The 18,321-nt window shown below is 36.0% G+C and overlaps 1 protein-coding gene across 1 annotated transcript; it reads right to left on the bottom strand.

Annotated features, from left to right (window-relative positions):
* Nucleotides 1-15,434: 15,434 nt before the first annotated feature.
* LOC132695337 (olfactory receptor 6C4-like) lies at nucleotides 15,435-16,373 on the bottom strand. The gene has a single exon (XM_060659674.3). The coding sequence runs from the start codon at nucleotides 16,362-16,364 to the stop codon at nucleotides 15,435-15,437; it is 930 nt and encodes a 309-aa protein (XP_060515657.2). The 5' UTR covers nucleotides 16,365-16,373.
* Between the last annotated feature and the right edge of the window lie 1,948 nt (nucleotides 16,374-18,321).

The raw sequence follows: 18,321 nt of genomic DNA, 5'->3' as shown, positions 1-18,321 counted from the left end.
ATGATCTGAGTCAAAATCAAGAATTGAACTAGTGTTTGATCAACTTGTGTTCAGTTAGTAATGGGAAGAAAAGGAAGTTATCAAAAGATCCAGTTTCTTCTCAAAGTGTTCTAACCCTGGGTCTTTTTATCTTAATCATTCTTTCTGTCTTCAGAACCAGAGGTTACTGATGTTGCTCATTACAGTAGTTTTGAGGATTATGAGATATAACATTGAGATGGTCTCAGTTTACCCTCTTGCCAGCTTGGAATTTTGTTAAATCATTTACCATTTGTCTTCCTGATTTTCAGTTTCTAATATTTTGTTGATGTTTTCTTTTTTCATTTTTGTGAGTTTATGCATTAAAAAAATCAATCATTATAGTTTTAGTGCGGTCTTGGGAAGAAGTAATATTAAATGCCTTTGATAGAAAAATATTTTCTCCTAGGCAAACAGTAATTGCTTTTTATGTGATGGATAAGGGTATAGGTCTAATAAACCACGAATCCAAACTGCTCTTGAAGGTTAATTGTTATAAGTCTGTTAGATGGATGGCCAAGTTTTACAATGTGATTGGTCAAACATTGTTGTGGGTCCCTCATCAAACTTTTATAAGACACACTCTGTCTTGTCAAGTTGTTGAATAAAGTCACTTTGATCATTAGATTTTTGGTTGTATGACTTATTTCTGGCCTCTGGTTGGGAGAAACTAAGGCTGTTTATAAGCACAGACTTCATTAATCATCTTTCTTGTTCATCATCATGAACTCATTTGTGTTAAAACCACAACCTTTTCATGGCAGAACTCTCATATCAATCTATTTCCTCCCACACCCCCATTATGATTCTAATTTTTGTGTTACTTTGATAAATGACAAAATTTCAGTGTCACAGGTGTATGTGTATGTCAAAAATGATCATATTGTATACATTAAACATTTGCATTTTTTTGTTCTATCAATTATATCACAATACAACTGTTAAAAAATTCACTAAGGCTGACTCAGAATTAGACTGGTCATTATAAGGAGCTTATGACATGTCAAAATTAATTACACATTTTATTTTTATTTTTTAAAAGTTTTAATTTAAATTTCAGTTAGTTAACATACAGTTTTATATTAGTTTCAAATATACAATATAGTGATTCAATAATTTCATACATTGCCTGGTGCTCATCATGACAAGTGCATTCCTTAATCCCCATCACTTATTTCACCCATCCCCCCCACCCACCTCCCCTCTAGTAACCATCAGTTTGTTCTCTGTAATTGATTTGTCTGTCTGCCTGTATTTCTCTCCCCCCTCCCCCTTTTCACTTTGCTTGTTTGATTTGTTTCTTAAATTCCACATATGAGTGAAATCATATGGTATTTGTCTTTCTCTGACTAATTTCTCTTAGCATTGTACTCTCTAGAACCATCAATGTTGTTGTAAATGGCCAGATTCCATTCTTTTTAATGGCTGAATAGTATTCCCATGTGTGTATATGTATGTATGTACATATATATATATATATATATATATATATATATGTATGTATACATATACACACATCTTCTTTATCCATTTATCAATTGATGGACACTTGGGCTGCTTCCATATCTTGGCTATTATAGATAATGCTGCTTTAAACATAGGGGTGCATGTGTCCCTTTGAATTATTGCTCTTGTATTCTTGGGGTAAATACTCGGTAGTGCAATTGCTGGATCATAGAGTAGATCTATTTTTAATTTAAAAAAAATTTTTAATGTTTATTTATTTTTGAGAGAGAGAGAGAGAGAGAGACAGAGACGGAGACAGAGACAGAGTGTGAGTGGTGGAGGGGCAGAGAAAGAGGGACACATAGAATCCAAAGCAGGCTCCAGGCTCTGAGCTGTCAGCATAGAGGCTGATCCAGGGCTCGAATTCATGAACCATGAGATCATGACCTGAGCTGAAGTTGGATGCCCAACTGACTGAGTCACCCAGGTGCCCCACTATTTTTAATGTTTTGAGGAATTGCCACACTGTTTTCCAAAATAGCTGCACCAGTTTGCATTCTCACTAACAGTGTAAGGGGAATCCTTTTTTTTCACATCCTCACCAACACTTGTTATTTCTTATGTTTTGATTTTAGCCATTCTGACAGGTGTGAGATGATTATCTCATTGTAGTTTTGATTTGTATTTCCCTGATGATGAGTGATGTTGAGCATCTTTTCATGTTCTGTTGGCCATCTGGATATTGTCTTTGGAGAAATGTCTGTTCGTATCTTCTGCTCATTTTTAATTGGGTTGTTTGTTGTTTGGGTTTGAGTTTGATAAGTTCTTTATATACTTTAGATATCAACCCTTCATAGGATATGTCATTTGCATATATCTTCTCCTGTTCCACAGTTTGCTTTTTAGTTTGGTGGTTGTTTTCTTCACTGTGCAGAAGCTTTTTATTTTGATGTAGTCCTAATAGGTTTTTTTTTTTTTTAAATTTTGCTTTTGTTTCCTTGCCTCAGGAAACATATCTAGAAAAAGGTTGCTATGGCTGATGTCAAAGAAGTTACTGCCTGTGCTCTCTTATAGGATTTTTATGGTTTCAGGTCTCACATTTATGTCTTTAATCCAATTTGAATTTATTTTTGTGTATGGTGTAATAAAGTGGTCCAGTTCCTTTCTTTTGCATGTTGTTGTCTAGTTTTCCTGAAATCATTTGTTGGAGAGACTGTCCTTTTCCCATTGGGTATTCTTTCCTGAGTTTTTGAAGATTAATTGACCATATAGTCATGGATCCATTTCTGGGTTCTTTATTCTTTTTTATTGATATATGTTTCTATTTTTTGTGCCAGTACCATAGTGTTTTGATTACTACAGCTTTGTAATATAACTGGAAGCCTAGAATTGTGATGCCTCCAGCTTTGCTTTTATTTTTCAAGATTGCTTTGGTTATTAGGGTCTTTTTGGTTCCATACAAATTTTTGAATTGTTTATTCTAGTTATGTGAAAAATGCTGTTGGCATTTTGATAGGGATTGCATTAAATGTGTAGTTTGCTTTGGATAGTATAGACATTTTAACAATGTTTGTTCTTCCAATCCATAAGCCTCAAAATTATAGATTTTAGAGGAACTCTCCAAAGTAGGGTACAAATGACCAAATATTTAATGGGTCCCAATCCATTAAATATTTATTCTGGGACCCAGAATAAAATGTTGGATTCAAGATAGTCTCTCCAGATGATTCCTAACAAGGCCAAACAAAATCGTTTATCCCTTTGCAATCCTGAATTCTGCTTCTCTGAACCATTTACTCTGCCCAGCCATATTCTTGCCGCCCACTTATACCGTTTCTCTGCTTTCTCTGCTCCTCTTCCTAACCACCAAAATAAGCTTTTAATATTTTATATTTAAATTAGTACTTTAGATTATTTGAATCAAAAATTAGATTTACAGAAGATGAATTAAAACCCTGATTTAGGACTGAGTCAAAAGATGTAATTAAGGATTTTCTAAACCTCAGGAAGATAGAAATTTGCTGCAGAATTCATAATTTATTAGATACTTAATATCCCAGATTACCATATCTACACTAACTGATTCTATTAGTTGTTAGTTACAAGCTTCAGGAAGGGAAAGACCAGAAAAGGACTTAAAAATCCTAGCTGTGAAGGGGCGCCTGGGTGGCTCAGTCGGTTAAGTGTCCGACTTCGGCTCAGGTCACGATCTAGCGGTCCGTGAGTTCAAGCCCCGCGTCAGGCTCTGGGCTGATGGCTCAGAGCCTGGAGCCTGCTTCTGATTCTGTGTCTCCCTCTCTCTCTGCCTCTCCCCCGTTTATGCTCTGTCTCTCTCTGTCCCAAAAATAAAAAATAAAACGTTAAAAAAAATCCTAGCTGTGGAAGGAACGGCATCACGAGGGTGGTAGAATTAAGAGGTCCCCCACTAGTATCCTTTCTCACCAATGATAATTTGGCAATCATCCATAGACAAAAATGCCTATATGGGAGCTTTTGGATCCAGGTAGGGGATTGTGAAACACTGTCAGAGTCCGAGACCAAGGAGAACTGTTTTGAGAAGGGAAGCCCACATCCATGTGGCTGATTTGCCAGTTGTGGTCCTAGCCATAGACTTGGAAACAGCTCTATACCCCATTTGGCTTACCCCTTAGCTACAGCCCCATTTGGCCTTGGTCCTGTTACCAGCACCATACACTAAAGGAACCTGGGAAAGAGTCATGCCACCTGTACCTTGGGTAATAGATATATAGAGTTTGGTTCTGGGTATGGACTCTGAAGTGACCTGTTAACTGGCTCCAGCCCCTCTTGACCACAGTCTGGAAGCCCCTGGGGGTAAGTCTACCAAACAGACCCTCTGTAGATTCTGAAACTGTGACTGGGTTCCAATGCCTCCCAGTCTGGGAGTAGTCCCATTGGTACAAGAACCTGGCAGGAAGCACTTCTGTCTCTACCCCACAGATCCTGAAAGGGCCCTATGATCAGCCCCCAAGTGCTCCCAGTTACAGTTTATTAGTCCTTCTGGCACAAGGACCTGGCAGGAGGCACTCCAGTCTCTACATCTGGAGATCCTAAAATGACTCAGATCTGGTCCCTCTAACTGTGATCAGGGAACAGTCCAGCCCTCCCAGCGATGTGGCAGGAGACAAGACTATATGTGTCTCAAGAGCCAGGTCTACAGACCTCATTCTTGGCAGCCTTGGGACTCAGTTCCAGTCTTTCTCAGCCATAATCTAAGGACAGTTCTGCCCACCCAGACACCCACCCAATCACCTAACAGGAACTCTCACAGGGGCCTGGCAGGAGCCACACCTGTCTGTATATATGGTAACAGACTTGCTGTCTGAGGACCAAACTGTGAACTCTGAAGCAGACCCTGGTCCCAGTACCACCCTACTGAACAAGGTCCCGGAGGCAATCCCATCTACCCAGGGGCCAGACAGGATCCCCATCCACTTGAGCCCCTGGTAACCAGCCCATCAGCTGCAGAACCCACTGCAGACCCAGCAACAGGCTCCAACCCAGCACAACTGTGGAGGTCACCCCACCAGCCTGGGAAATTGACAGGAGAAGATATTTACCAAATGAAACCAGTCTGTAAAGAATGGAAGAGATGTTTGCTCCTTCAAATGCATGGGCATCATCTTAAGGCTACATGGATCACAAAGAATCAGGCAAATATAGTACTACCAAGGGATAAATAAAACTCCAAAGAAATGGAAATCTACAAATTGCCTGACAAAGAATTAAAAATAGTTACCTTAAAGAAACACAATGAAATAAAAAAAGAACACACATAGATAACTAAACGAAATCAGGAAAATAATGCATGAACAAAATGAAAAATTTAATAAAGAAATACACACACACACAAGAATATTATTCAGCCATTAAAAAAAAGGAAATCCTATTGTTTGCAACAACATGGATGGGGCTTGATGGCATTATGCTAAATAAAATAAGCTAGGCAAAGACAAATACTGTATGATCTTACTTATATGTGGAATATAAAAACAAAACAGTGCACCAAATTCATAGAAAAAAGGATCAGACATGTGGTAATTAAAGGTGGAGGATGAGGGATGTGGGTGGGAACTGGAGGAAGATGATCAAAAGGTATGAATTTCCATTTATATGATAAATAAGTACTAGGAATGTAATGTACAATGTGATGACTGTAGTTAACATTGCTGTATGTCATATAGGAAAGTTAAGAAAATACATTCTGGGATGCCTGGGTGGCTCAGTCAGTTAAGTGTCCAACTCTTGATTTTGGCTTAGGTTATGATCTCATGGTTTGTGAGTCTGAGCCCTGTGTTAGCACAGAGCCCGCTTGGGATTCTCTTTCTATCCCTCTCTCTCTGCCCCTCTCCTCTCACTTAAAATAAATAAGTAAATTAAAAATAAAAGAAAATACATCCTAAGAGTTCTCATAAGAAGTAGAAAAAGGTTTTCTTTTTGTTTCTTTTATTCTTTTCTTTATATTGTATTTATATGAGATGAAGGACTTTAGTTGAATCTATTGGGATATACATCACACAATATATGTGAAATTTGATTAAATTTGATTAAATTTTATTTGTGATATTTGATTAAAATCATCATGCTATACACCTTAAACTTACACAGTGATGTATATCAACTATTTCTCCATAAAACTCGAAAAAATTAGACACCACAAAATAGAACCACACAGAAATCCTGACACTAAAAATACAATGAGAGAACTGAAAAATTCAATAGAAAGCTTCAACAGTAGACTCAGTCATGCAAAAGACAGAATCAGTGAATTCAAAGACAGGTTATTTGAAATTGGGCAGTTATTTGAAACAAAAATGAAAATGAGTGAAGTAAGCTTATGTGATTTGTAGGACACCAACAAGCAAAGTAACATTCCCATTAAGGGAGTCTGAGAAGGAGAGGGAGGGAAAGAATGCTTATTTAAAGAAATTACAGCTGGGGTGCCTGGCTGGCTTAATTGGTAGAGCATGCAACTCTTGATCTTTGGGTTGTGAGTTTGAGCCCCACGTTGGGTGTAGAGATTACTTACAAATAAAATCTTAAAAGAATTATAGCTGAATACTTCCTAAATCTTAGGAGGGACATGCACACCAGGTACAGGAAGCTCAAAGAACCCCAAGCAAGATCAACTCAAAGAATACTCCAAGATACATTATAAAAATGTTAAAAGTCAAAGACCAAGAGAATCTTGTAAGCAACAAGAGAAAAATAATTCATTACATATCTAGGAACCATAAGGTGAACAGTGGATTTCTTTGCAGAAAACTTGTAGGCCAGGAGGGAATGGGTTGATATGTTCAAAGTGCTAAAAGAAAAAAAACCTGCCAATAAAGAATGCTATATCTGGTAAAATTGTCCTTTTGAAATGAAGGAGAGGCCTTTCCAGACAAACAAAAGCTAAGGGAATTCATCATCACTAAATGGTTTTTGTTTTGTTTTGTTTCATTTTTTTTTTTTTTTACAAGAAATGCTAGGAGATATTTAAGTTGAAATGGAAGGACTCTAAGTAACAACATGCAAACATATAGAAGTATAAAAATTACTGGTAAAAGTAAATATATGGTCAATTCATAGTACTTTAATGCTATAATTGTGGTGCATAAATCACTTTCTCTCTAGCAGTAAAAGATAAAAGATAATAATATTAAAAAACAACTATAGCTACAATAACATGAAGTGTTCTCTAAATGTCAGTTTATATCCAGTTGATTGACGGTGTTGTTCAGTTCTGCTATCCTTGCTTATTTTCTGTCTACTAATTATACCTATTACTGAGAGTAAGTATGGAAGTTATCAATTCTAATTGTGGATTTTCTCTTTCTTCTTTGAGATTTACAAGTTTTTACTTATATAACTGTGTTAAGTACATGTACATTTAGGATATCTTTTTGGTGAATTGACTTCATTATGATTATGAAACATTTCTCTTATCCTTTGTATTTTCTTTGTTCTGAAGTCTATTTTGTTGTTATTAATATGGTCATTACAGCTTTCTTTTGATTAGTGTTTATACTTTTTCCCATTCTTTACTTTTAACCTACTAACTATAATATTTGAAGAGAGTTTATTGTAGACAGCATGTTATTAGGTTATTTAGAAAAAATCCTTTCTGACAATCTCTAATTAATTAATTAATTATTATTATTAGTTTTTAATTTACATCAAAGTTAGTTAGCATATAGTGCAATAATGATCTCAGGAGTAGAAACCAGTGATTCATCCCCTACTTATAACACCCAGTGCTCATCCCAAGTGTCTTCTTCAATGCCCCTTGCCCATTTAGCCACCTATGAGCCCTCCAGCAACCCTCAATTTGTTCTTGATATTTAAGAGTCTCTTATAGTTTGTCCCCTCCCTGTTTTTATATTATTTTTGCTTCCCTTCCCTTCTGTTCATCTGTTTTGTATCTTAGAGTCCACATATGAGTGAAGTCATATGATATTTGTCTTTCTCTGACTAATTTCATTTAGCATAATACCTCTAGTTCCATCCACATTTTTGCAAATGGCAATATTTCTTTTTTTTTTGATTGCTGAGTGATACTCCATTGTATATGTATACCACATCTTCTTTATCCATTCATCTGTCGATGGACATTTGGGCTTTTTCCATACTTTGGCTATTATTGATATCACTGCTATAAACATTGGGGTGCACATGTCTTTTCAAACCAGCACACCTGTATCCCTTGGATAAATATGTAGTAGTGCAATTGCTAGGTTGTAGGGTAGTTCTATTTTTAATTTTTGGAGGTACCTCCATATTGTTTTCTGGAGTGGCTGCACAAGTTTGCATTTCCACCAGCAGTGCAAAAGATTTCCCCTTTCTCCACATCCTCACCAACATCTGTTTTTCCTGAGTTGTTAATTTTAGCCATTCTGACTGGTGTGAGGTGGTATCTCAATGTGGTTTTGATTTGTATTTCCCTGATGCTGAGTGATGTTGCGCATTTTTTCATGAGTCTGTAAGCCATCTGGATGTCTTCTTTGGAGAAGTGTCTATTCATGTCTTTTGCCCATTTCTTCACTGGATTATTTGTTTTTTGGGGGGTGTTGAGTTTGATCAGTTCTTTATAGATTTTGGACGCTAACCCTTTATTGAATATGTCATTTGCAAATATTTTCACCTATTCTGTTGGTTGCCTTTTAGTTTTGCTGATTGTTTCCTTCGCTGTCCAGAAACTTTTTTATATTGATGAGGTCCCAATGGTTCATTTTTGCTTTTGTTTCCCTTGCCTCCAGAGACGTGTTGAGTAAGAAGTTGCTGTAGCTGAGGTCAAAGAGATTTTTGTCTGCTTTCTCCTCTAGGATTTTGATGGCTTCCTGTCTTACATTTAGGTCTTTTATCCATTTTGAGTTTATTTTTCTGTATGGTGTAAGAAACTCATCCAGATTCATTCTTCTGCATGCCACTGCCCAATTTTCTCAACAGTATTTGCTGAGACACTGTCTTTATCCATTGGATATTATTCCCTGCTTTGTCAAAGATTAGTTAGCCATACGTTTGTGGGTCCATTTTAGGGTTCTCTATTCTGTTCCATTGATCTGAGTGTCTGTTTTTGTGCCAGTACCATACTCTCTTGATGATTACAGCTTTGTAATACATTTTGAAGTCTGGGATTGCCATGCCTCCAGCTTTAGTTTTCTTTTCAGGATTGTTTTGGCTATTCAGGGTCTTTTCTGGTTCCTTACAAATTTTAGGATTGTTCTAGCTCGGTGAAGAATGTGATAGGAATTGCATTAAATATGTAGATTGCTTTGGGTAGTATTGAGATTTTAACAGTATTTATTCTTCCAATCCATGAGCATGGGATATTTGTCCATTTTTTTGTGTCTTCTTTGATTTCTTTCATAAACTGTCTATAGTTTTCAGTGTATAGATTTTTCACCTCTTTGGTTATGTTTATTCCTAGGTATTTTATGGTTTTTGGTGCAATTGTAAATGGGATCAATTCCTTGATTTCTCTTTCTGTTGCTTCATTATTGGTGTATAGAAATGCAACCAATTTCTGTACATTGATTTTATATCCTGTGACTTTGCTGAATTCATGGATCAGTTCCAGCATTTTTTTGATGGAATCTTTTGTGTTTTCCATACAGAGTATTGTGTCGTCTGTGAAGAGTGAAAGTTTGACTTCCTCCTTGCCCATTTGGATGCCTTTTATTCCTTTGTGTTGTCTAATTACTGAGGCTGGGACTTCCAATTCCATGTTGAATAACAGTGGTGAGGGTGGACATCCATGTCATGTTCCTGACCTCAGAGGGAAATCTCTCAGTTTTTCCACATTGAGGATGATATTAGCAGTTAGTCTCTCATATATGGCTTTTATGATCTTGAGGTATGATCCATTTATCCCTACTTTCTTGAGTGTTTTTATCAAGAAAGGATGCTGTATTTTGTCAAACTCTTTCTCTGTATCTGTTGAGAAGATTGTGTGATTCTTGTCCTTTCTTTTATTGACATGATGAATCACATTGACTGATTTGTGGCTATGAACCAGTCTTGCATCCCACTTGATCCCACTTGATTGTCGTGAATAATTCTTTTAATATTGTTGGATCCTGTTGGTTAGTATCTCGTTGAGGATTTTTGCATCCATGTTCATCAAGGAAATTGGTCTGTAGTTCTCCTTTTTAGTGGGGTGTTTATCTGGTTTTGGAAGATAATCTCTATTTTAAATGGCATGTATGGATCAATTACTTTTTTTTAATCAATTACTTTTAATGTAATTATTGGTGTGTTTTTAGAAGTAACTCCAAGCATATCAATAATTACATTAAATTTAAATGTAATTATTTACATTTGTTTCCTCTGTTTTAGTCCTTCACTTCTCATTTCATGCCTACTTTTGCATTATTTGAAAAAATTTTTAATATTCCACTGAAATTCATTTATTTATTATGATTTTGACTATTTTTTTTCAGATTTTTATTTAAATTCTAGTTAGTTAACATACAGTGCGATATAGCTTCAGCAATAGAATTCAGTGATTGATCAATTATATGTAACACCCAGTGCTCATTATAAAATGTGCGCTCCTTAATACCTGTTATCTACTTAGCCCATCCCTCACCCACTTTCCTCCATCAACCCTCAGTTTGTTCTCTATCTTTAAGAGTCTCTCATGGTTTGTATACCTCTCTCTTTTCCCCCCTCCCATATGTTCATCTGTTTTGTTTATTTAATGCCACATATGAGTGAAATCATGTGGTATTTGTCTTTCTCTTACTGACTTATTTCATTTAGAATAATACACTCTAGCTCGATCCAAGTCATTGCAAATGACAAGATTTCATTTCTTTTGACGGCTGAATAATATTCCATTGTATATCTATACCATACCTTCTTTATACATTTATCAGTATGTTTTTCAGAGTACAGATCTTTAACCTCTTTGGCTAGGTTTATTCCTAGGTATCTAATTGTTTTGGTGCAATTATAAAAGGGATCAATTCCTTGATTTCTTTTTGCTGCTTAATTATTGATATATAGAAATGCAACCTATTTCTGTACATTGATTTTATATCCTGTGACTTTGCTGAATTCATGGATCAGTTCTAGCAATCTTTTGGTGGAGTCTTTAGGGTTTTATGCATAGTGTATCATGTCATCTGTGAAGAGTGAAAGTTTGACTTCTTCCTTGCCAATTTGGATGCCTTTTATTTCTTTTTGTTGTCTGATTGCTGAGGCTAAGACTTCTGTATCTCTTTGTTTAATTAAAAATTAAAAAAATGATTATTTATTTTTGAGAGAGAGAGAGACAGAGAGAGACAGAACATGAGTAGGGGAGGGACACAGAGAGAGGGAGACACAGAATCAGAAGCAGGTTCCAGGCTCTGAGCTGTCAGCACAGAGTCCAATGTGGGGCTCAAATGCATGAGCTGTGAGATCATGACCTGAGCTGAAGTCAGATGCTTAACCGACTGAGCCACCCACGTGCCCATCATTGTTTAATTTTTTTAAAGTAAGTTCTGAGGAATTACAATATATATGCTTAACTTTTCCTGGGCTACCTAGAATCAAGATCTTACCACTTTAAATAGATGTGGATACCTTAACATCATATAGGTTTCTTTGTCTTCTCCACTTTACCCTTTGAAACACTAATCCCTTGGCTTCCCGGGGGAATTCTACCAAGCAGTTAAAGAAGAGTTAATACTTAATTCTTTTGAAATGTAATTCTTCTGAAACAGTTCCAAAAATAGAAATGAAAGGTAAAGTTCCAAACTCATTCTATGAGGCCAGCATTACCTTGATTCCAAACCAGATGAAGGTGTCATTAAAAAGGAGAATTACAGACCAATATCCCTGATGAACATAGATGTAAAAGTTTTCAAAAAGATACTAGCATATCGAATACAACAGTGCATTATAAGAATTATTCACCACAATCAAGAGGGATTTATTCCTGGGTTGCAGGTCTGATTCAATATTCATAAATCAATTGATGTGATAAAATTAATAAAAGAAAGTATAAGAACCATATGATTCTCTCAACTGATGAAAAAAAGCATTTGGCACAATACAGCATCCTTTTTTGATAAAAAACCCTCAAGAAGGTAGGGGTAGAAGAAACATACCTCACCATCATAAAGGCCATATATGAAAGAGACCCATAACTAATATCCTCAATGAGGAAAAACAGAGCTTTTCCCCTAAGGTAAGGGATGTCCACTCTCACCACTGTTGTTCAGCATAGTATTGGAAGTCTTAGCCTCAGCAATCAGACAACAAAAAGAAATAAAAGGCATCCAGATCAGCAAGGAAGAAGTCAAACTTTCACTCTTCATAGATGACATGATACTCTATGTAGAAAACTCAAAGACTCCACCAAAAGATTTCTAGAACTGATACATAAATTCAGCAAAATTGCAGCATATGAAATCAATGTGCTGAGATAAGTTGCATTTCTATATACCAATAATGAGGCAGCAAAAAAGAAATCAAGGGATTGATCCCTTTTAAAATTGACCAAAACAATTAGATACCGAACCAAAGCAAAATATCTGTACTCTGAAAATTATAGAACACTTATAAAAGAAATTGAAGAAGGCACAAAGAAATGGAAAAGCATTCCATGTTCATGGATTGGGGAACAAACATTTTTAAGATGTTTATACTACCAAAGCAATCTACACATTCAACACAGTCCCTATTAAAACATCAACAGCTTTTACACAGAACTAGAACTAACAGTTCTAAAATTTGTATGGTACCAGAAGAGACCCTGAATAGCCAAAGTAATCCTGAAAAAGCAAAGCAAAGCTGGAGGCATCACAATTCCAGACTTCAAAGTGTATTACAAAGCTGTAATCTCAAGACAGTACTATACTGGCACAAAAACAGACACATAGGTCAATGTAACAGAATAGAGAACCCAGAAATGGACCCACAACTATATGGTCAACTAGTCTTTGAAAAAATGGGAAAGAATATTCAATGGGAAAAAGACAGTCTCTTCAACAAATGGTGTTGGGAAAACTGGATGGTGACCTGGACCATTTTCTTATACCCGACACGAAAATAAATTAAAAATGAAAAAAAAAATTCTAAAGGGATGAAGGACCTAAATGTGAGATAGGAAACTATCAAAATCCTAGAGGATAACACAGGAAGCAACCTCTTTGACCTTGTCAGTAGCAACTTCTTACTAGAAACATCACCAGAGGCAAGGGAAACAAAAGCTGAAATGAACTTTTGGGACTTCATCAAGATAAAAAGCTTCTGCACAGTGAAGGAAACAATCAACAAAATTAACATGAAACTGATGGAATGGGAGAAGATATTTGCAAATGACATATATGATATAGGGTTAGTATCCAAAATCTGTAAAGAACTTATCAAACTCAATACCCTAAAAATAAATAATTCAGTTAAGAACTGGGCAGGAGACTTGAACAGACATTTCTCCAAACAAGGCATACAAATGGCCAACAGACACATGAAAAGATGTTCAACATCACTAATAATCAGGGAAATACAAATCAAAACCATAATGAGCTATTACCTCACACCTGTCAGAGTGGCTAAAATTAACAACACAAGAAACAACAGGTGTTGTGAGGATGCAGAGAAAGGGGAACCCTCTTGCACTGTTGGTGGGAATGCAAACTGGTGCAGCCACTCTGGAAAACAGTATGGAGATTCCTCAAAAAGTTAAAAATAGAACTACCCTATGACCCAGCAATTGTACTACCAGGTATTTATCCAAAAGATACAAAAATACTGGTTCGAAGGAGCAGATGCACTCCAATGTTTATAGCAGCACTATCAACAATAGCCAAATTATGGAAAGAGCCCAAATGTCCATTGACTGATGAATGTATAAAGAAGGTGTGGTATAGATATACAATGGAATATTATTTGGCAATCAAAAAGAATGAAATCTTGCCGTTTGTAATGATATGGATGGAACTAGAGAGTGTTATGTTAAATGAAGTAAGTCATTCAGAGAAAGACAAGTTCTATATGATTTCATTCATATGTGGAATTGAAGAAACAAAACAGATGAACATAGGGGAAGGGGAGGAAAAATAAAATAATATAAAAACATAGTGGAAGGCAAACCAGAAAAGAGTCTTAACTATAGAGAACAAACAGGATCATTGGAGGGAAGGTATGTGGGGGAATGGGCTAAATGGATGATGGGTTTTAAGGAAGGCGTTTGTGATGAGCACTGGGTGTTACATGGAAGTGATTAACTGGATTCTATTACTGAAAACAATACTTATACTGCATGTTAACTAACTTGAATTTAAATAAAATCTTGGAAGAATAAAAAAATTGGGAAGTAGTGCAGATTATATCTAGTACATTTAATATATAGAAAATAAAAAGACAATACAATAAAAATAAAACACCAATTCTTAAAAACTTTGGATACTGTTTCTTAATTAAGGCATGCCCATCTTTAGGCATCCCTTTCATCTCAGCCTCCTTAGGTTCATCAAAATGATGCTAATGCTAAGGCACACTCATAGAGTCCTATAGGTTTTGACTCTTGCTAACTTGGTTCATGATTCCCACTCTTCTGAATCGTCCCTTAGGAGGAGACTGGATATTCACTCTGTTAGGGATACCTTTGGTAATAGTTTTCATTTTAATTTCCTGACTGGAAAGAGAGATAGAGTGAGAAATATTAACCCTACAACTGGAAACCCTACAACTGGAACTCCTAACCTTAAAGGAGACAGTTTCAGAATTGTCAGAGCAATAAGGATGAGAAAGGAAATTGTCTCAAACTTGAGAAAAGATGCCCTTTATTGCAAGAATGGAACTTTATTGAAAGATGTAATTACTAGCCTCTTCTGGAAAGAGTGTGATAATTTCTGATAATTTGGACAAGTTTCTGAAAGACTTTGATTAAAGTAAGAGCTTCACATATACAGCTAAACTTTACCAGAAGCCCAGGATCATCAGTCTTGTGACATCCTAGTAATTTTTATTCAGCTATTCCCTTCTTGTACCCAGACTAACAATGTTATCCAGTGACATCTTTTTCCTATAAAAATTTATCTACTAAGGGGTTACATTTATATCTTTAAAAATCATATTAGAAATTAAAACAGAACTTAAAAAAACTATATATTAATTTGCTTTAAGATAACTATAATAAATACATTTCTTCTTAGCACAAATAATGTATTTTTATTTTAAATAACTATATTCTCAAAATAATGTGAAGAGTTGAATTATCTTACATTTTTGCAACATTTTAAACTGTCAAGTTAAAAAATCTATTAACTAGAAATAAATATGTGAACAATTTTTTGGGAAGAGTTTCCCCTCATTGGCAAGTTTGAAATATAACTTTGGTACCTCTTTACAATGAATTCATTTGAAGCATTGCTTTAATAAGGAGAGGATTAGAGAAGCTTTCTCTATGTTTTCATGGGGAGAAATTTCATGCATATTGTTCAGATTTTCCTTTGAGTTTAAGGTTTTTACATTCACTAAATACTCATAATCTTTCTGGCCACATCCTTGAAGGCTTGTTTTACTTGTTTGTTCCTTAAGGTGTAAATGAATGGGTTCAATAAAGGGGCAACTGAGTTATTGAGCACAGCTACCCCCTTATTGAAGGCAACCCCTTCTTTAGCTGAGGGTTTTATGTACATGAAGATGCAGCTGCCATAAGAGAGGGAGATGACAATCATGTGGGAAAAACACGTGGAAAAAGCCTTTTTCCTTTGCTGAGCTGAGGGGATCTTGAGAATGGTCCAGATGATGTTTGTGTAGGAGAGAATCACCAGCACCAGAGTGACCACCAAGGTCACAACTGCTAAGATAAAGTCAACCAGCTCCAGGAATCTTGTGTCTGAGCAAGATATTTCTAGGAGGGGTCCATAGTCACAGTAATAATGATTCAGCATGTTGGAAGCACAGAAATCCAGCTGACTGGTCAGGATGATTGGGGATATGATGATTAGGAATCCAGCCAACCAAGAGCAGAGGACCAGCTGGATGCAGACTCTGCTGCTCATAATGGTCATGTAATGCAGGGGTTTGCATATGGCCACATAGCGGTCAAAGGACATGGCAGCCAGAAGGTAAAACTCTGTGGCTCCGAAGAAGATGGCAAAGAAATACTGAGTGAAGCAGCCAGCAAAGCTGATGCTCTTGTTTCCAGTTGTGATGCTGAAGAGCAGCCTGGGAGTAAAAGTGGTTGTAAAGGAAATTTCTAAGAAGGAGAAATTCCGGAGGAAGAAATACATGGGAGTCTGGAGGTGGGAATCCAGTAGAGTAAGGGTGATGATTGTCAGGTTTCCAATGATGCTGAATATGTAGGTGAGGAAGAGAAATATAAAGATTACAAGTTGGATCTCCGGGGTGTCTGATAGTCCCAGCAGAATGAATTCTGTCAGAAAGGTTTGGTTTTTCATTGTAACCTTTGCTGCCTATAAAGGTACAGAGGAAATAAATCAGTGATGAGAATTGAAGAGGAGCTCAGGAACATTTAGGAGAAGCTAAGTCTTTTCTGTTGAGTCTGTTCAAATATCTATTTTTTGTCAATTTGATTCAAATGAGAGATTTTCTATTGGACAGAGAGGCTGGATCTTCACAAGAATTATTATTTTAAATTTTCATGCAGGAAAATTTTCTCCTTGGTTCCATTTTAGGCTCTTCACGTACTTTCCTAGCCTACCTTCTAAACCAACTCCCAAGTTATCATTCTCTCCATTTTCTGTTTTTATTTTTACTTTGAACATTGAGTCTATTTTTGATCTTTCACTATATCTGGTAACTTGGCAGTGATGTCTCATTTCCATCACTCTCTTGGTCTCAGTGTGAGAAGAAAAGCTGTGTTAGTTCACAGTTGAGGAGGCTTTAGGAGGGAATCAGCACTCCCATTATAATTGCAGTAACCAAAGATGCCCTCAACTTCCCTTCAATTTTTTGAATTTGTGGACTGTTGTAACTAACATCATCGGTCCGTAAATCTTTGCTGCCAGTGTCAGCTTTCTTTCGGTCTCAGGACTCCTGTCTTAGATGGTTTTAGCAGTGGACCAGGTGCTATATATCCAAGAAGATACCTGATATCATTTTCTTTCATATCTGTTGGTACTAGTAACCATGTAATTTTACTCTGGCTAGACAAAGAGAACTGAAATCAAAAGTTGCAAACCTCATTTAAGAGTTTGGTGCTGGCACAAAAACAGAGACATATGTCAATGGAACAGAATAGAAAACTCAGAAATGGACCCACAACTATATGGTCAACTAATCTTTAACAAAGCAGGATAGAATATCCAATGGAAAAAAGACAGTTTATTCAACAAGGCTGTTGGGAAAATTGGACAGCAACATGCAGAAGTTGCTTGCGACTAGTTATATCATACTTCAAGAGGTTGAGTATTTTTTAGTTTATTTGAGTAGTTTAGTTGAGTATTTTAGTTTATAGGTGAAGAACATTGTTCTGAATAGTTACATAGCTATTATGATAAAATTTAACTTAAATTTAAAATTCAGACTAAATTTTATTTAACCTTCTCTATAGTTCTCAAATTCTCAGAGCCTTTTTCAGCAGGTAACATACTTACAGTTTATTAATAAGTAAAATTTCCTCTGGCATCATCCTCCACATCTACCTTTCTTTTATCAAGACATTTCTGTCCCTGTACTCATCTTCTCATACCTCTTTTCAAAAGAGTAGATGACTCTTCTTGTGTCAGAGGCCAGTCTCTTTCTAACTCTTGAAAATACAAACAAGTAACAAACATATTTATTTTACCATCTTCTCCATTAAAAAGCATTTTATGTACATTTACTTGGTTATAACTATGATAATAACTGTCATCACTTGAGTTGCCAAACCTTGTCATTATTTTATTTGATTCCCATAATAACTCTTTGAGATAGGTAACCCATTACTATCTCCATTTTGCAGATGAGGAAAGGGAGCTTTGGAGCAGTTGATAAATTGTTCCAAATCCCACTAGTGTCTTGTGGGGCCAGAATTATGTCCCAGTACTGCCTGATCCCTAGTCTGCACACTCAACTACCAGGTTGTGCTGCTTTCCCATCCTCATTCAGGAACAGAATGATTTGAACTATTATCTGAATCTTACAGATGAGATAATGTGCATTAATGATATTGTGAGGATAAATAGTGGTGATGATGATAAACTGAGGCTGGTAAAATTTTAGTGGTTTGGCTAAGCACACATAGCTGCAAATTCTTCTATTTTATAATACACATGCACCAGACATGCTTCTTTGTTTTTTAACATATTTATTAAGCAGAGATTGCATATTCTTAAAAAAATTCTGTATTTTTATATTTTGTCTCAATATTGTCTTTGATTTTTTTCCTTCTAATATTTTCTTAATTTCTGCCTT

Source organism: Panthera onca, chromosome B4 (genome assembly GCF_046562875.1).
Source record: "Panthera onca isolate mPanOnc1 chromosome B4, mPanOnc1 haplotype 2, whole genome shotgun sequence".
Lineage (NCBI taxonomy): Eukaryota > Metazoa > Chordata > Mammalia > Carnivora > Felidae > Panthera > Panthera onca.
This window is presented reverse-complemented; position numbering and strand designations above follow the sequence as displayed.

Bases quoted from the DNA above. Each gene is read 5' to 3' on its own strand.
- LOC132695337 (XM_060659674.3), bottom strand. From the start codon at position 16,364: ATGAAAAACCAAACCTTTCTGACAGAATTCATTCTGCTGGGACTATCA.